At 56.7% G+C, this 18,276-nt stretch overlaps 8 protein-coding genes across 8 annotated transcripts; 6 read left to right on the top strand and 2 right to left on the bottom strand.

Moving 5' to 3' along the window:
• Window positions 1-279: 279 nt before the first annotated feature.
• CMQ_2327 (mRNA capping nucleoside-phosphatase) lies at window positions 280-3,346 on the top strand (the record flags this gene model as incomplete). Its single annotated transcript, XM_014316285.1, has 2 exons — window positions 280-3,078; window positions 3,173-3,346. 2 exons carry the CDS (start codon window positions 280-282, stop codon window positions 3,344-3,346), a joined length of 2,973 nt encoding a protein of 990 aa, XP_014171760.1.
• Window positions 3,347-3,676: 330 nt separating this feature from the next.
• On the top strand, window positions 3,677-5,328 carry CMQ_2116 (NmrA-like protein; the record flags this gene model as incomplete). Its single annotated transcript, XM_014316074.1, has 3 exons — window positions 3,677-3,907; window positions 4,310-4,360; window positions 4,432-5,328. 3 exons carry the CDS (start codon window positions 3,677-3,679, stop codon window positions 5,326-5,328), a joined length of 1,179 nt encoding a protein of 392 aa, XP_014171549.1.
• Window positions 5,329-5,429: 101 nt separating this feature from the next.
• Window positions 5,430-6,312, bottom strand: CMQ_2109 (cupin; the record flags this gene model as incomplete). The annotated part of the gene is made up of 2 exons (XM_014316067.1): window positions 5,430-5,698; window positions 5,769-6,312. The coding sequence occupies 2 exons, from the start codon at window positions 6,310-6,312 to the stop codon at window positions 5,430-5,432; spliced, it is 813 nt and encodes a 270-aa protein (XP_014171542.1).
• Window positions 6,313-6,757: 445 nt separating this feature from the next.
• Window positions 6,758-10,167, top strand: CMQ_2133 (f-box domain containing protein; the record flags this gene model as incomplete). Its single annotated transcript, XM_014316091.1, has 6 exons — window positions 6,758-6,833; window positions 6,893-7,696; window positions 7,748-8,191; window positions 8,246-8,365; window positions 8,986-9,802; window positions 9,879-10,167. The coding sequence occupies 6 exons, from the start codon at window positions 6,758-6,760 to the stop codon at window positions 10,165-10,167; spliced, it is 2,550 nt and encodes an 849-aa protein (XP_014171566.1).
• A 204-nt stretch (window positions 10,168-10,371) lies between these two features.
• On the bottom strand, window positions 10,372-12,335 carry CMQ_2337 (major facilitator superfamily transporter multidrug resistance; the record flags this gene model as incomplete). Its single annotated transcript, XM_014316295.1, has 2 exons — window positions 10,372-10,389; window positions 10,446-12,335. 2 exons carry the CDS (start codon window positions 12,333-12,335, stop codon window positions 10,372-10,374), a joined length of 1,908 nt encoding a protein of 635 aa, XP_014171770.1.
• Window positions 12,336-13,259: 924 nt separating this feature from the next.
• On the top strand, window positions 13,260-14,374 carry CMQ_2224 (oxoglutarate/iron-dependent oxygenase; the record flags this gene model as incomplete). The annotated part of the gene is made up of 2 exons (XM_014316182.1): window positions 13,260-13,301; window positions 13,358-14,374. 2 exons carry the CDS (start codon window positions 13,260-13,262, stop codon window positions 14,372-14,374), a joined length of 1,059 nt encoding a protein of 352 aa, XP_014171657.1.
• Window positions 14,375-15,528: 1,154 nt separating this feature from the next.
• CMQ_2328 (cmp/dcmp deaminase, zinc-binding protein) lies at window positions 15,529-16,137 on the top strand (the record flags this gene model as incomplete). Its single annotated transcript, XM_014316286.1, has 2 exons — window positions 15,529-15,597; window positions 15,670-16,137. The coding sequence occupies 2 exons, from the start codon at window positions 15,529-15,531 to the stop codon at window positions 16,135-16,137; spliced, it is 537 nt and encodes a 178-aa protein (XP_014171761.1).
• Window positions 16,138-17,141: 1,004 nt separating this feature from the next.
• Window positions 17,142-17,726, top strand: CMQ_2444 (uncharacterized protein; the record flags this gene model as incomplete). The annotated part of the gene is made up of 3 exons (XM_014316402.1): window positions 17,142-17,146; window positions 17,219-17,495; window positions 17,550-17,726. The coding sequence occupies 3 exons, from the start codon at window positions 17,142-17,144 to the stop codon at window positions 17,724-17,726; spliced, it is 459 nt and encodes a 152-aa protein (XP_014171877.1).
• Between the last annotated feature and the right edge of the window lie 550 nt (window positions 17,727-18,276).

Genomic DNA, 18,276 nt, shown 5'->3' with positions numbered 1-18,276 from the left:
CAGCGACCCGCCCTTTCTGCTGCCGAGCTCACATACGACTTCGCACCGCTTAGCGTCCGGCATACACGACTCTCGATGGTGCGGCCAGCTGCGAGCTGCAAGCGAAACCCAGTTCAATTGGACGATCCGAACCATTGTTTCCGGCCGATATCTAAAATACCCCCCTGTTGCAACGGGAGACAGACTCGACCTTTCCGGACTCGGCCCTCGAGGACACGACCGCATTGCCCGCACTAAGGGGGAGTGGGCTGTCGGCCGAACGACGACCACACATTCACGATGATGAACCTTCGGTCGCTGCTCAACTCAAACGACGATGGCACGGGCAATCCGCCTCGAAACCGATCTCCACCACCACCACCACCACAACAACAGCAACAGCAACAGCAGCAGCACTTGCCACAACAGGGCCCGCCGTCGACGCCGGTGCAGACAGGCCCGTCGCCGTTTCGCGATTACAGCAACTCCATACACTCCATACACGCATCGCCCGGAAGGGCATTGTCTTCGCACGAATACGCCGCCGCCAACCTGCACACGCCCTCGGCCGTCTACGCGTCACCCTCGGCGACACCCGGTGGCGGTGGCCCCGGACCCTACGGCGCTCGGCCGGTGCCACCACCACTGCAGACGCTCAACACCTCGGACCTGCACTCGCCCAGCAGCGCCAGCCTCTCGGGCCCTTCGCCCTATCGCCATACGCCCAGCAGCAGCTCGGTCAGCAGCGCGTATCCCTTCCCACCCAGCCAGCCGCCGTCAGCTGTCAGCCCTGTGCAGCACCACCAACAGTATCCGCCCGGCGCAAATGCCTTTCCGCCGTCGTCGCGTGACTATCCCCAGTCGGCGGGCCCGGTGGGCTTACCAGGCCCCCCAGGCACCAACGCGTACATGCAGGGGGGCCAGCCACCGATGCCACAAACCCCCCCTATCGGTCCGTCCGGCGGTCAGCACGCCTACATCCACCAGCGGTCGCAGTCCACTCATTCCACTCCCACCCCGACCTCTGCCCAGAGCCAGCACCCTCCTCATCCGCCACCCGCTGCACAACAGCAGCAATTTGGCGCGCCCTACGGCCAGCCCAGCCCAGTCGTCGCCCAACGTCCCCCATTGCCGCAACAGTATCAGCAGCAGCCTCCCACGCCACTCGGACCGCCTTTGTCTGCCACACAACAAAGGGCGCCGTCCGCTGGGCCAGGCTACCCCCAGCAGCAGCAGCTACAACAACAACAACAACAACAACAACAACAACAACAACAACAACAACAACAACAACATCAGCCACATCAACAACAACCACCACAACAACAGCATCAGCAACAGCAGCCATTACCTGCGAGTCCGCTCCAGCAGCGCATGTCGTCAGCGTCATACCTCCCCTACCAGTCGCCTCAACCGACCAACCAACATCTGCCCCCCCACGTATCACCTCGAGTATCACATCCTTCCCCGGCCCCACATCACATGCCACTGGATCGTCCGTCTTCGTTTGCAAGCCAAGCCACGTACGGCCAGATCTCAGTCGACACGCGTCGCAGATCGCTGTCGCACAGTGATCGCGGACGCAGTGTTAGCGTCAGCCCCAAAACTCGTCCAAACGGTGTGCCCCCTGGGTACTTTGAAAGACGCGAACGACAGGCCAGCTTTGACGCAAGCCAGCCCCAGCTGCCGCAGCAGTCACGGCCATCACCCCTTGCACAGCCGGCTCCGACACCAGCCCCGACCCCGGCACATGCACCGACTCCCACACCTACACCCATCCGAGCACAACCTCCGGCACACCCACTCGCATTACCGGGACCGGCGCCCGCATCGTCGGCAATGGACGTGGACCGCCCCCACAACGGCCAGACGGGCAAGCGGAAGATGGACGAGCGCGATCTGAACCCGGACGAGCTGGAGAGGAAAGATGTGCGGCGCATGGCACCCTTTGAGAAGGGCTCCAACGGCGTTCCATCACATAACCAGACTACTACAGCACAAGCAACAGCCCCGAAAGCAGCAGCGGCTGTGCGAAAGGTGGCTAAGAAACAGCGGTACAAGCAGCTGCCGGTGTGGGCGCAGCGATTTGACGGTGGCCGACTGCACGTGCCTAACTTTATCGTGCACAAGCCGGGAATGTCGCGCGCCAACGCTCACAGCAAGTCAGAGAACGCGTCGTCCAGCTCGCACGCCAGTCGCCACACGTCGCGGCACGCGTCTCCAGAAGCATCACGGTCGTCGATGACAGCAGCGCCCGATCTGCCGGCTGCAGCAGCCGCAGCCGAACCAGCGGCAACAGCCCCGACGGCGGTTTACGACGCGCGACTCGGGCTGCTGGGTCCGTGGGAGGAGTCGATCACGGGCGAGAAGCCGAACGAGGAGATATCGCAAAAAGTGGCCAACTTCCTCTTCTTCAACGTGGTGAACAACCCGAGCATGGCCGAGATTCAGGGACTGGGGGTGCAGTTTGAGATCGAGGCGAAGCTGGGGACGCTGATTAGCAAGGATACGAACGAGCGGGTGGCGTTTCCAGTGGCGTCCGAGTGCCTGCTGCAGGACACAGGGCGGGTGACGTTTCGGAGCAGCATGACGGAGGCGCAGCACCGGACGTACAACGAGTACCTCAACCATCTGGTGCAGGAGACGAACGCCAGCCACCGGCCGAACAGCACGACGAGCACGGCGGTCAAGGCGCGCGTGCCGCTGGTGTACAAGCACCGGCGCGAGATCGACCGGTTCTACGAGCTGCCGCTGGAACTGCAGGAGCGGCTGCCGGCCTGTGTGCGCAATCTGCTGCCGCGGCGTCATGGCGTGCGCGTGCGCATCACGTACGACAAGGTGACGCAGCAGGTGCTGGCCAAGATTGTCAAGGCCCGGATCGGCGACCTCAACATCTACTTTCCCGACTCACCGCTGGACTGCCGCCTCAGCGTCAACCTGGAGATGGCCTGGGAGGGCCCGGTCGAGGAGGTCGAGCGGCTGGCGGCGGCCAGCGGTCGTGAGCGCCAGCCGGACCGCGAGAAAGATCGGCTCAGCTACACCCACAGTCACTACCAGATCGATCTGACCCAGGTGACGTACAAGGTGCCGGGACCGAATGTGAGCTTATTTTTTTTTCTTATTTTTTTTTCTTTCTTTCTTTCTTTCTTCTTTCTTTTTTCCGCCATATCTCATACCCCCGCTTACCCTCCAGAAAATGGAACGCGAGGAAAAGGAACACGAGCTCGAGGTCGAACTCGCTCCCCAGATGGTCATCGAACAAGGCCGACGGGCCGCCAACATGGAACCCCATGCCTACCGCGAGCTGGTCGACGGACTCCTCGATAACATCCGCATCCTGACGCGGCCACTCAAGAAAATAAAATAATGTATTGGTACTAATCAAATTTGTCGATCCCCTTGGGAGGGGACGGTGGCAATCTTCTATTGTCTCACTTTCTTATCACTACTTTCCATCTTTATCCGACTGTTTCGTTTATCACAACTCATGTCTTCTGTCTCTTCTTTGGTCTCCCACCCTGCTGCCGGCCATCTCTTTCTGTCTTGATTCTCATCTTTTTCTGCCTGCGGAAGAGGCAGAGGCGGGCCGCTAAAGAGACAAAACTAGACACGTGCCGACGAATGACGGCCTATACCATCTACTATCACCCTGACGTTGTAGGAATGCGGAGACGTGCCATATCGACACGTAACTTGAATGAGTCCATCTTGCGTGCTGATCAGTGACAACCTGTGTCTGTTGCGATTCTTCGTACGGACCGACGTGTTTGGCAACTCTCGAATCGCCTTTGTCGTCTTGGCCAAGCACGCCATTTTGGCCGCTTTCGAGGCCGTTCCGCAATACGAGATGCTCTGGATGTGGTATCTGGCCTTTCCGACTGTTCCGCCAGTCTTTCCGACAAACGCCCCGCAACCCCGATTGGGAAAGGTAAGATAGCTGCAAGCTGGCAGCAACGGCTTGCCGAAAGCTGCTCTCGGAAACGGGCAACAGCAACGAACCTCTACCAACATCCCGCCTTCCTCCCAACCAAACTGACGCCATCCCCGCTACCGAAGCTGCCTGCCATGACGTCCTCCAAGACTCGTCTGTTCTGGAGCGCGGCCGTTGCGTGCCTTTGCCTGGCGATCCCGCCGCTCCTTCTCCGTTCGGCTGGCCTGCCGGTGGCGCCTTCTTCGCTCTCGGTTCGTAATATCATGTCATTCGACTGCTATATCTTCCATGACCCCCCTCTCCATTTCCCTCTCCCGCTCTTCCTCAATTGTACTCCTCGCAGCTTCTCAGCCAAACATCGCCAGCTCTCATTAACCGCTAACCGTGCTGCTGCAATAGAAACTATTTCCATCATCCACCATGGGCATCAAGAACGTAGCCGTCGCCGGAGTACGTTGTTGTCCTCTCTTGGCTTCTCCTGCCCGAGATACAACCACTGAGCATAACTAATATACACCCAGGGAACTGGCAACATTGGAACGCCAATTGTCGAAGAGTTCGTTAAGGCTGGCTTCACCGTCACGCTTCTCAGCCGCGACTCCAAGCAGCCTCTCCCCGAGGGCGTCAAGGCCATCAAGGCTGTCGACTACAGCTCTGTCGACTCGCTCAAGGCAGCCCTGAACGGACAAGACGCCGTTGTGTCCACTCTCGGCTCGCTAGCCTTAGGCAACCAGAGCCCGCTTATCGACGCTGCTATTGCCGTCGGTGTGAAGCGCTTCATCCCGTCCGAGTTCGGCATCAACACTCGCAAGGCACGTGACACGCCCATTGGCAAGATCATTGCCGCCAAGGTTAGCACGGTCGATTACCTCATCAAGAAGGCAGACGCGTCCAAGGGCGTCTTCACCTGGACCGGCATCGCCACTGGCCTGTTCTTCGACTGGGGTCTGGACCACGGCTTCGGCGGCTTCGACGCCAAGACCAAGGCTGCCTCGATTTATGATTCGGGCAACGAGAAGTCGCAGTCGTCCAACGTGCACTTTGTCGGCCGCGCCGTCGCTGCCGTCCTGAAGCAGGCGGGCGAGCACTTTGGCACTGCCGGCGACAAGACAGCCAACCAGTACATTGAGGTTGCGTCCTTCTCTCCATCGCAAAACGACGTGCTGAAGATTGTCGAGGCCGAGACCGGCGCCAAGTGGACCATCACGCACACCAAGACGGCGGACCTGCAGAAGCTGGGCGAGGAAAAGCTCACAAAGGGAGACTTTTCCGCATTCGGCGAGCTGCTGCTCGTGTGGCAGTTCAAGGATGGCGCTGGACACGCGCCTGACCCCAAGACGAGCGGCAATGCGCTATTGGGACTGGACGGTGACGATCTGAAGGAAACGCTCAAGAGCTGGATTGCACGATCCCAGTAGATAGGCAATTGATCGTACCCAGCACGGGCCGTTCCCTCTTTCATGCCTCGGTAATTGTGCTGTGACAGGCGGGTGTAAGATGTGGCTTGAAAGCCTTGCGATCAGGCTTCAGGACCACCCCATTCGGACAACGGCACGACTGTAGGCTCAGGACCTGTGCGGACAACCACCCAGACGACGTCTGTGTCGGGGCTCTCGTTGGATACCTGGTGTTCGACCCAAGCAGGTATAAAGGCAAAGTCTCCGGGGCCAAGCACGTGACGGGCTGGAGGTGGAGGCGGTACAGTCGAGTCGCTGTCGTCGTGAGCGTCATGGTCTTCGGAAAGTGTCGATAGGACGGCGGTGCCAGCGACAGCGTAGACGATGGACTCTGCAGGTGGAAGTCAGCGATGAAGAAGAGGAGAGGACGGAAGCGAGAAGGGGTGACTGAGAACACGTACCTTGTTCTGCGTTGTGGAAAACGACAGTAGAACACAGCGGTTTCACTGTCAGGACAACAGCACACATGCGGTCGGACTTGTGGACCATGGCGTCGCGCATGGAGACGCCAGTGCGGCGGCGACGGGGCGAGACTGTGGGAGGGAGGGGATTGGACGTTGACGGCTGCTGTGGCCCTTCCGGTCTGCCTGGAACATCGTGGAGATTGTCCTTTTCTGTCGTGGTTCTGCTGGGAGGCCGTTCTGGCAAGCTGCCGTCGATGCGGCTCTCTCGGGCGGTGCTATCAGCTGTCGGTTCTATCGGTTCTATGCCCGGGCCCGGCGTGTTTGGCTGGCTGCTGCTTCTCCCCAATACCGATGCATCCTCCTCCTCTCCGGCAACGACGACATCGCCAGCTTTCTCGGCACCGGTCGGCTCCGTCGTCGGTTCGTCGTCATCGGTCAACGGTGAGGCCGGCCGGATCTCCTCGGCCCTGGTGATCTCCACAGACCCCGGGATGATCATGGGCAGCAGCTCCTGCACCAGGGACAAAAGACCGGCCATCATCCTGGCTGGTTGGGCGGGCGATCCAGTTCTTGGGGGGCTGTTTACGATGTGTTAAACGAGCAGTCTCCAAAAGTGCGTACACGAGGTAGTCGCGTTGTCACGCTGACGAAATACAGGAAGCTCAGCTCTCTCTGGGGCCGAGCAGGAAAGGACCCACCCGGCTAGTGGTTGTTTCCCCTGCAAACTCCCTGTAACAGCAGGCTGAACAGGGCCTCTTCCGCCACCGCTACCCCGCACCGCCACTTTCCTCTTCCGACTGGAAGGAGCGACGATGCGACGAGGTCACAGCGCTGCCCGGTCGTTCTTTCCGGTGTAGTTGGGGCGTGGTGGTAATAACGTTCCTCGCAGGAGACATAAAAATTGTCTTGCTGCTTTCCGGTCCAATGCTGCCAGCAGGCCAAACCATCTTTTTATCACCCCCAGACCGATATTATTTTTGGACACGATGGCATCTACAGCAGACGAGAGCAGCATCGACAGCGGACAGGGGCCTGAGCCGGCTACTGCTACTGATACATCCCGTATGAAGCCTTACACGTTGATGTGTTATCGTTTACTCGCAATTTCTAATGACAAGCAGTACAACTTATCAAAGGCATGCCTCTGCCCTCAGAGATCGTCGCCATGATTCTCAAGCTCCTCACACCAGTAGATCTCGCCGCCTTGTCGTGTGTGTGCCGGGCACTGCATCTCCATGCAATGTCCGACCGCCTGTGGCGTATCCTTGTGCAGAAGAACGTACCAGGAATGGAGGTGACCTCACCAGGACCCTTCGGCAGCTTCCGCGAGCTTTACATTGCCCACTTTCCCTACTGGTTCATTCCACAGAAGAAGGTCTGGATCGGCGGCGACTACATAGTGGGTACTATACTCATTGCTCGCTATGAGCCCGAAAAAGCACGCATTGAAGGCTACCAGCTGTTGTCCAGACCCTGGATCAGTACCCCCGAGCCAGGGAACGCCGGTGCGTTTTCCAATCTGTACGACCCGACGAATTTAGAGCTGTTTGTCGAGCAGCCGAAGATCATGTTGGACGCCAATGATCGCCCCCCCCGGCGTGGAAGTCTCAGCAATATCCCCATGGCGGTCCAGGGCTGGTCCGATCCCGCAGGTAATGCAGGCCTGTTACGCAGAAAACTCATCTTCGCCACACCCATGACTGTTGAAGATGAGCTGGGCTTTAGTGGCAGCCCCTGCATGGCGCCGCCATTCAACATCCCAGCACCACACCGGGTCTTGTGTGAGCAGCAACTCATTGATGGACTCCGCAGGGAAAACACGTCAATGTACAATGATAGCGACGACGACGAAGACGACTACGGCTTAGAAGTCAGCTGCCGGCCGTTCCGGCGTGCCCATCTCAGCAAACAAGCCTTTCACATTCGTACGTGGGTAGACCCAACTGACATACAACCTAACTTTCCGGTGCAGCCAGCGCAGTACCACCGCTTTATCAACAATGTGGACACGTATGCTACCATCGAATCGGTGTATTACACTCCCACGGCCGACAAGCCGTTCCAGGGCATCTTCATCGCGGACTACGGCGGGCACGGCTACGAGCTTGTACTAATTCACCAGCCCGACGATCACGTCAAATCGATTGATGAAGATACCGTCGTGGATCGACAGCTCGACGGCGAGACAGAGGCTGAGTACAAAGAGCGACGCAACGCCCGCATTTACCGCGGTAGCCTAGAGGCCATCAAGCTGACCGGCGACATCAACGTGCCTCGCGGAGAGATCACCTTCGTAGCCAACGATCTCAGCGCGACGGACAATAGCGGCACCGACATTGGTATTGCAGAAGCTGTAGTACCCGCGGGTGTGCGAAGGATCTGCTGTAAGGGCCAAATCGCTGATCACGGATACAAAAACCGTAAGCAGTCTCGAACGGGGAAGAGAGAGTTGAGAACAAGCTGACAACCGGCAGATCGGTTCATAGACTGTCGCCTGTTTCCGATCACGCCCGACTGTCTGGCGCTGTACTGGATTCCCTTCAACCACGTCATGTTTTACAAACGAGTGGATATTGATGCCTTCACTAGGCCCGGTGTGAGGAGCGCTAATTAGGGTTCTGCTCAGATACCCATCTGAACGAGCTGCAGCGACACTGGTCTATTGAAAGGGAGGCGTATATTTCATGTCAGACGGAGGGATTCTGATCGGCGTTGGATGGGACAGCATGGATACACCTTGGGCAGCATTTCTTTTCCGGGGCAAGATAATGGCAACTGGCAAGTCTAGATGCTTTGTACGCATTCGTAAGCAGGTCTTTTATCGCAAAGCCAAAAACCGATACATGAATAAAAGTAGTGTACTTTGTAATATTGGTCGCGGGTCCCTCCTTCCATGTTAGATTGGAGTAGGACAGCGGCAGCCCTTTCTCCCGGCGCAATTGGTTTTGGAAATGTGAGATGTGAACCTTTTGCTTCTTTTCCAACCAACTGGTCGTGAGATTGTGCACTGGCGTCTTGTCCAAGTCGTACGGATGGCGAGTAAGGCTCGTTGGGTCCACTGGTGGGTTGCTCCATGACGTCAATGACTTTTGGCCAACTTCGGCGATCGTTCTTTTCTCCTTTCTACTCTCCCCTTTCCCTTCTTTTCCCTCGTTTCATTGTTCGGCTTTTTGCGCCTTCTTGCACCATACACTCTTCTCGATCCCCTCGACAGCCATGGCCGCCTCCACGGGTGCCGACGGCTTTCTGCTGCGCGTCACCGCCGGCACGTCGTACGACCGGGCGACGCACGTCGAGGTGCCGGTAAACGAGCCGCGGCCGGTGCGGCTGCAGGGTGCCTCAGCCGATATTTCTCTCTGCGTGCGCATCCACGGCTACGACCGGGGACTGCCGCGGGCGTCACCGCCGACGAGCGCGTACTTTGCAGCGGCGCCACACGCAGCCAACGGGGACACGTACAGCATCGGGTTGGCCTTTACGCCGAGGGCTGGCGAAGCGGGCGAAAACGAGAAAGATGCAAAAGACGGAAAAGACGGAAAAACGGCCGGCATCTCCGGCCACGACCTCCTCTGGGGCAACGACTTTGACCACTCGATCCGCGACCACCTGCCGCCCGGCTTCAACACGGCCCTGCGCATTATGCGCTGGTGGATCGACCCCGGCATTGACGGCGACGCCTATGCCGACAAGCCATACCTGTACGGACCCGCACTCAGCTCATTCAACCGCGTGCACGTGGGCGGTCCAGACGACGTGCACGACCCGCACGACGATCGCGGCTTCTGGTTCGAGGAGGGCGGCGACGCTGCCGGCCTGGCCATGCGCGCGGCTGCCGGATGTCCCCCCGACGATCCGGCCGCCCGCCAGAAGTGGGCGCTCACCGATGCGGCCAAGTCCAGCTGGGTCTGGGCGCATGACCAGACGTACGGGCTCGACTTCTTCAACGCCTACCTCGATTTCCGCGAACTCGCCCTGCGGCTGCCTGGGTTCCATCTGCCCGTGATGAAATACTGGGACGGCCAGAGTCTCCGGTGGGATCTTTGTTTTTTATTCTTCTTATTCTCTCTTTTATTTTTATTTTTCGGACTCCCTTAACTGACAACCCAGGTACGTCTTGCGCAACCGCACTACCGAGGAGGTCTACCTGGTGGTGGAGATCACGCTTTTGCGCCAGGAGGACGTCGACGAGGACGGCACCGTCAGTCCTGAAGTCTTGGCCAAACAGCACTCCAAGACAGCGCCCAAGAGAGATGACGGAACAAGTGCATCTTCGGACGAGACCGCCTTTGACGAAGATAAAGCCCTGGACGAGGCAAGGAGAAAGCTGTCTGTCGGAAAAGGACACGAGAACGAAACGGAGAGTGCGGTCGAAACCAGTCTAGACGATGTGGAATGAAGCCAATGCGGCGGCTGTCGTGTCATGTATTTTACGCCTTTGTATGTACCTCTCTAAATTAGGCAAGTATTCCATCGTCTTGTGCTATGCTTTACATCCATCTATATTATTCCATGTATGTTCCTAGACCAATAAAACCAATCAAAATTGCTGCAAGATGTCTTTGAAACAGTGTCTGTTTCCGAGTTTACAAGACCGTACAGTCTAAGTTTCGTTCAAGGCCTGTGTCATGTTAGTAAGCTGTAGAATGTCCAGGAGCAAGGCAACTCAGAACTGACCATGGCGAATTTGCTGCGACGGCGGATCTTGTCGCCAAAAATGGTAAGGACCCAGGGCACGAGCGTGAGGCCGATGGCGATGCCACCCAGCAAGCCGCTGGCGCGGGCGATGCCGAGGTTGAGGAAGAGCGGGCGCATGATGAGGGGAAAGACGCCGCCCATCATGTTCCGGCAGAAGCTCTGGGCGGCCAGGGCGGAGGAGGCGAATCGGTGGTAGACGTCGGCGAGGTAGTTAAAGGTGGCGAGGTAGATGGAAAAGATGCCGCCGGTGGCCAAGGCGACACCGATCATGGGGAAGATCCAATGGACGTCGGAGCGGGCGGAGAAGCCAAAGGTGAAGAGGCCGGCTGGAAGCAGGAAAGATGTGATGCAGGCGGCATAGAGACGGCTCTCGGGCGCATCAAAATGGAGGTGTGCACGCAGGGATGCCGGGACGAACCGGTCAATGAGGCGGTCCTGGTAGATGCCGAGGGCGGTGGCCAGGATGGCGCCGATGATGAGGGCGACAAAGGCATGGCCGGCCTTCTCGACGTCCCAGCCGTAGACTCTTTCGAAAACGAGGAAGATGGATCCAAACTGGAGGTAGAGCACGGCCCAGGAGAAAGATACCCAGAGCGAGAAGAAGAAGACGACCGGCTCGGTGAAGAGCATGTGGAAGGGCCGATACACCGACACGGCCACCATGTGGAGGATCGTCGTGCGGCTCTCGTCGTCCTTGACGAGCCAGCGGATGCGGCGTAGACGAGACTCACCCGTGATGGTCGCGCTGGCTGTCTTCTTTTCGGCGGTCGTGTTGGCTGGCACGTATTCGTCTGGATTTGCACCTTCGGGCAGCCAGACACCGTAGTAGCCGGCAGCCTCGAGCGACTCGTACCAACGGTTGAGGGCGGCAGCACGGCGCGAGAGCAACACGGACCCACGACTCTCCTTGAAGAGCAGGGTGAGAAAGATGACAAGCACACAATTGGAGATGGCCTGGTGCCAAAAGACCCAGCGCCAGGGAGCCGTCAGGCTGTCGTCGTCGAGCCGGTCGTGGCGGTTGTAGGGAAACGTGGTGCGATACGTGATGGTGGCACAGAGAAGTGGCCCGAGACCGGTGCCGATCATGACGAAGCCGCTAAAGAGGGCCATAGGGGTGTTGCGGCCAGCTGCGTGCCACATGTCCGCGATGACACCACCGACCATGGTGCTGAAGACGGAGTTGCCAGCGCCGACAAGCAGACGGGCGATCAGCATGGCCGCGTAGTTGGGTGCCGCGCCACAGACAATGTGAAATACCACCGTGACCATGCCGCTGACGACAAAAACGGGGTAGCGACCGTTGGTCTCGGACAGCGGCGCCAGAAGCATCGGCGCCAGCCCAAACCCGATGCAGAACATGGTGATGCCAGCTGCTAGCATCTCCGTCAGCGTCATGTGGAAGGTGTCAGCCATGCGCTGGGCCGGTGGCGAGAACGAGCCGGCCGAGTAGGCCGTCAGACAGGTCGCGATGCATGACAGCGCCAGCAGCAGATTCTTGGTGCTCTCAGGCCACAGATGCGGATCCGAGTAGGGCGAGAGATCGGGCGGCGGCGGTGCTGCTGCTGTTGCTGAGGTGGAATCGCTGCCAGCCTTGACTGCCATCGTGTTGGCTGTCGGCAGCAACGTCTCGAATGTGAGGTACCAGCGCTCAATCTCCAGGGCCGAGGCATCTTTGACCGAATTGGGGGGCCGTGTGTCCATGATGACATCGTCGTCGTCTTCTTCTTTCTCGATCTGCATGTCTGTGGCTGTCTCGGAACCAGATTCTCGCCCATTGATTGTCATCTCCCTGTCGTCGTACACCTTCTCGTCTGTCTGCTCGGCGGATGCATATAGAGAAGGCCCTCCCGACGTGAGAGGCGAAACCATGGCTCAAAAGGGCAAAAGAGGTGGGAAACAGATCCCCGATTGAAAAAGAGCAGGACCAGGACGGCTGTTTGATCCAGGAAAGCAGCAAAGTCGACGTCCAGCGCCCTCTCTCCCCCGTCTCCGCAGAGGGCGTAGGGGACAATTGCAAATCCTCTCTTATGAGCCGGGAATAAGTTGGGAAAAACAAACGGCAGCCAACAAATCCGGTGTGTAGCAAAAGCTTGGTCCTTGTCCGGGGATACGCTGACGAGTGGGGTCGTCAGCCTGCAACTCCAGACCTCGCCCGACAGCAGAGATAGTTGTGAGTTCAGCTTGCAATGTGATTTTCTGGTTTGGAAGAAGTTGAAGATATGCAGTCTCTTCTGCTTCTACGATTGCATGAAATGACAAGACATTGGGACACACAATAGGAAGGCACGATCAGTATCACTGAACGTACACCGACTATAGGAAAGGACGCCTTTTGCCATTGCCGGCTTGGGAACGAACGCCGGCAGCTGGGGTGGAGAAGCTGTGGCTATTCCCGGTCAAAGTCCGGCATCGCGAACGCGGCTGGTCTTTTTGTACTAGGAGAACAAGGTCCGATTCGAAAAGGGAATAGCAGAATTAAAAGAAATAACAAAGGTTACTAATGGCCTTGCGATAAGGCGTCGGATCCTGCCGACTCTGGAAAGCAGACCAAGCAATCGCGACTATCTGGCGGCTTTATCGGCTTATCGCCCTCTCTCGACCAAGTTGAAGGCGGAAGCAGCCGTAGATCGATTCAACGCAAGTAGCAGACTTTGCACTCTTTTGTATTTAACAGACACGAGAGCGTCCTGACCGGACTGACCGATGTGAAGCAAGCAGAAGACGAAACAAGCAAGAGACAACAAGAGCCGCCGCCTGAGTCATCACTACATCGCGACACCCCACATCGCCAACATGGCCACCAAGACAACCTACGCCGACCGGCCCATTCCAAAGGTATGCTTTTTCTGTCTGTCTGCCGTTTGACTGTTCCACCTCCTCTGACACGCTAGATCTCGCTCCGCGACTTTGACGCCCGCATCGACGAGATCACGGCCGAGCTGTGCGACGCCTCCGAGAATGTCGGCTTCTTTGCCCTCGTCGACCACGGCATCCCGGCCGCCGAGATCGACGCCATCTTTGCCCGCTCGGCCGCCTTCTTCGCCCTGCCCGACGAGGTCAAGGCCACGGTTCCATGGAGCCCGCTCAACGTCGGCTGGGAGAAGATGAACCAGATCCGACCGAGCACCGGGGCTCCCGACACCAAAGAGTCGTACCAGCTGCAGTTTGGCGAGAACATGGACCACGGTGGCACCGCACCGGGAGGAAGCCTCTGGATGAGCGACGAGCACCTGCCGGGCTTCCGTGCCGATTGTCTCGGCTTCATGAACCGCCTGCATACCCTGTCCAAGAAGCTGATGATCTGCTTTGCCCGCGGCCTCGGCTTCCCGGACGACTACTTCCTGCCCTTCCACGACGTCTCCCGGCCCAGCATCCAGTCCGTCCTCCGGTTGCTGCACTACTTCCCCATCGAGCCACCAGCACCCGACAGCGACAAGCCGCCGACCATCTACCATCGAGCCGGCGCCCACGCCGACTGGGGCTTCCTCACCCTCCTCTTCCAGCGTCCCGGCCAGGGCGGCCTCGAGATCTGCCCCGGCCGTGAGGCCGTCACCGAGTTTGGCCTCGGCGACACCTGGACCCGTGTCGAGCCCGACACGGCCGCCATCGTCTGCAACATCGGCGACCTCCTCATGAGCTGGTCCGACGACCGCTTCAAGTCCACCTTCCACCGCGTCAAGGCCCCCTGCGAGCCCGGCGACTTTTACGGCGAGCGCTACAGCGTCGCCTTCTTCAACCAGCCCTGCGCCGATGCCATCATCCAGGGCCCCGCCAAGAAGTACCCTGCCGTCACCGGCGCCCAGTTCACCAAGAACGCCATGGATCGCCACTTTGCCGCTCTGCAGGCCAAGCGCAACGCCAAGGAGGCTACTACCTCCACCCTGTCTTCCGTGCCGGCTGCAGCATAGGGACGTTCGTGACGACCTTTTTGTAATTATAGCATGAGTAGCATGAGTCAATGACAATGGTTCCAGTGGTATGTTGTGTTCGGTCTTGTTATGATGGGTGGCTGCTCGCGGTGGCAGCTCGACCATGATCACGCTGGCCGACATCCGTGCCGCCAGTGTCTCGGCCGTTCAGTCGACCCCTGCGTTCGGGCCGATTCCTCCGGCCGTTGGGTTCTGCCTTGCCGACCGGTCCGCCCGCCTCGAGGGCTAATGCTGGTGAGATTCCCTAGGGTCCCCCTATCACGCACCGGGATCTGCTGCATGCGTCGCGCCGTGCTGCGCAGCCTGCCTTTTAGACTATCTGCATGGCGGTGCAAAGGCGCGGCAGCCTGCATCTTACCTGTTAGCCACAATGGCAACCTGCTGGGTGGCATGTAGCGTTCTGTTAGATAGTTGTGAAGGTTAAAGGAGGCTATACGTAGCGGTCATATAACGTGATGCACTGTGAGGAGCAGGAGGCTGAATAGGGTCTAGTGTGGGCGAAAGAGTGTTGTGTACTAAGGAAGAAATAGATACATCGCGACCCTTCTGGGGATCCGTATTAATACTAGTGTCAGGCCCCGCTTTTGTGCCTTCTGACCAATTACAGGCCAGTACGGCCAAGTGGGGCGGAAGGGCCACAGTGTGGCGGATTCCAATGCTTGACAATAGTCTTTGAATAGTTGTGAATCGGAAGTACTCTGTGCATGGGATGGATCTTTCATCTTTAACATTCCCGTCGTACTACCTTCAACCAATAATATTACGCTATACAGTTTCTTTACCCTACAGAAATGTGATGTTCGACAGCACCTATACACTTGATTTTTAATTTGCGATTATGGCGATGATAGCGACGGTCTTGGATTATCACATAGACCGTTTCCCGGATCGTGCCTTTATCCGGACACAAACCCCAGCGCTACTGCACATATGGAGGTCCCTTGGAAAACGCCCTTGAGCTTTAGCTTTTTGGATAAAACTAAAACTTAGTATAAGATAAGGTCAGACGCGGCTATCGCCGTTGCCCGCGATAAAAATGAGTGAATGAACCAATAAATTTCCACGTGTGCGCAGCGCCTCTTCTGACAACCACATTTCTTGTCCTGGACTTGAATATACGACGCCTATTCAGAATGGCCACAGCAGACAGCACTGGGTTCTTCCCACCCCGTACAGAGCCAACCCAGGCCCAGATTGATGCTGTGAGAGCCCTTTCAGCCGGACAATCCCAAGCCATCCGATTAGACTTGCGCGGCTTACCTTTGGTATGTTAGAGCATGACGAAAGTGCTGGAGCTGCAGCACAATGCGCACACACAGCACGGAAAGCGGCCGTTTGCGGGCATCCTTGTCGGCCCCGACAACGAGACAGTGCTCCTGCTGCATCAGTCCGTGTCGCATGTCGAGCACGCAGAAGCATCGTTGGCGCGGCTAGCCGCGAACCACTACTCGCAGCCGTATCTGTGGACGTGCACGCTGTACTCGACCTGGGAGCCGTGTGCCATGTGCACGGCCACGATCTACTGGGCCAACATTGGGCGGGTCATCTTCGGGGCGTCCAATGATCAGCTGCTGGATCTGACGGGCCGCTTCAACAAGGAGAATATGACGATGAATTGGACCAGTGAGCAGATCATCAAGGGTGGCCAAAAGGACATTAACGTTGTCGGGCCGCTGGATGGCTGGTACAAGAAGGTCATGGAGGATGCGGACATCTACTGGTCTAAGCTGCGAAAGCCATGAAAGCTTGGGGGCACATCTTCAGATTTATATTTGTCTCTGGAGCTGAACTTGTGACGCCTAGTAAGTATCGTGCCGTCTTTGAACCTAGGGGTAGTTCCAAAACTACTATAGAAGTTGCATTCCAGCACAGGAGATCGATCACCTAAAGTGGAAACTTCCCAGAACTAAATTCAGGACACGACATATAGTATGCACTTGGGCGTGAGGCCACAGCGAGGTGAGGGATAAACAAGTCCCGGCTCCGCAAGATGAAATACTTGTTCAACTTCTATCGAGTTTAGGCTTTATATAAGGCGACAAATCGGCCCCACGGAGAGAAATCCTCACCCGAGATAATACAACGTAACTTACGTTTTCACACATATGTCGGGTAAAATGTTATAATTCAGTGCTGGAAGGGAAGCTGGCAATTTCTTCTTACACATCTTTGCCTTCAACTGCTGATAGATTTCAAGAGATTACTAAACATGCCGCGTTAATTACTCACGTGGGGCCAAAACCGTTATAAGATGTGTCCATCTGGCCACTGCTTTGTAGGACTAGAGACGTTTTCTAGGCAAGGCTGCCGCATAATTGAAGCACAGCGATTGTCTAGCTCGCAGATCTCCGCCGACACAGCCGCATCTTTTCCGTCCTTCATAGCTTAATTAGGCTTACCAAGATCAGATAGGCAAAATTTCATCATGAACGGTGGCTTAACCCAATTGCCGCACATAACACCCCATAAAGCGCACTCGCAGAGGCCTTGAGCAAAAGAAACCCCCCTGTCAATGTTTCATTGTTGCGGTTACTCCGTACGAGCACATACGACGTATCGTACTCGTAGAAATGTGGTGTGATAGTGGATGTCGGCAGCCCCTCGTGTGATACAACCCCGCGTCTCTGTCGATCGTCATGCTGTGGATATAAATACAGAAATCTAGGACGTGTCTGCAGCCTCTGTCCCTGTCTCACTCCAGGTCCATCTCTTATTTGAACACATCTCACCATACGCCACGATTACAATGACGTTAGTTTCAGTGACTGAAAGTCCAAGCCTCAGATCTATGCGTTGCTAACATGAAGCGTTTGGTTGCAACAGAGCTGTACAGCGATTTAACGCACTCACCAAAGCAGAAGGGCTTCTCAAGGAGTCTGAGCTTGCACAAATTTTCGACGAGCTCCCTCCTGTTTCTCCAGAAGCTATGACAGGCAAGTGGAATGGAGGCAGCTTTGACAGTGGCCATCCTGTCCACAAGCTGCTTCAAACTTTTAAATGGGCAGGGAAAGAATTCCGCTCCGTTGACGATATCGACCCGATTGTGATCTTCGACGAAAATGGGGAGCGAAAGTGGCTATCCGAGTATGGACATGCAAGAGTGAGTTCATCGAAGCTTCATTCACTTAGAAAGCTCAACTGACCCACCCCACAGCTGCGTGAAGTTAAGTTTCGGGGAGTTGTATCTGCCGCCTTGGTATACGACAAAGTTGCCATTATCGACTCGTTTCGTCGGGTTTCGGACAACGTGCTGATGGGAACTATGGACGCCAGGGACTGGCCGGATGCTGGCATCTACTACTTTTACATCACCAAGTTTGAAGAATTGTGACTGAGATCTTACTGTTACAAGAGAGCCAGATACTGAACAGGTGCAGCATCATGTGCCCTCATAGCGTATACAAGATATTATCCAGTTGCAGGTGTGTTTGTTACCCCATAAGGACAACATTTCGTGGTAGCATTTTTCCCCGCACAAAAGTGACATTATCGACTAGTAATACGGGTCCTGCTGCAGGCCTCTCAACTAAACACAATAACATCGTTGTAGTTTTTGAAGCTCTTGATTATGCAATTGCGTGAAATACTTATATGGCTGATGAACATTTCGAAAAGACAGCTCCGGATTTTCATAACTCCCGCTATGCACAAATGATTGCGTGCTAACATACAACGTTTGTTGCCACGTGTTTATCGCATCACGAAGTGGAATGCATCGATGGCGTGCGGCGTCGGCAAAACGGATGGCCTCATTACGCTATCAAATTATTGCATCATTGCACCGCGACTATTTCGACAATGCCATCTCGGCCCGGGGGGAGATTCTCAGTGTGTTATATATTACGAGACGTCAAACAGAAACTGGGCATTAAAGGTCCGTC

This window comes from Grosmannia clavigera (genome assembly GCF_000143105.1).
Source record: "Grosmannia clavigera kw1407 unplaced genomic scaffold GCSC_156, whole genome shotgun sequence".
NCBI lineage: Eukaryota > Fungi > Ascomycota > Sordariomycetes > Ophiostomatales > Ophiostomataceae > Leptographium > Leptographium clavigerum.
This window is presented reverse-complemented; position numbering and strand designations above follow the sequence as displayed.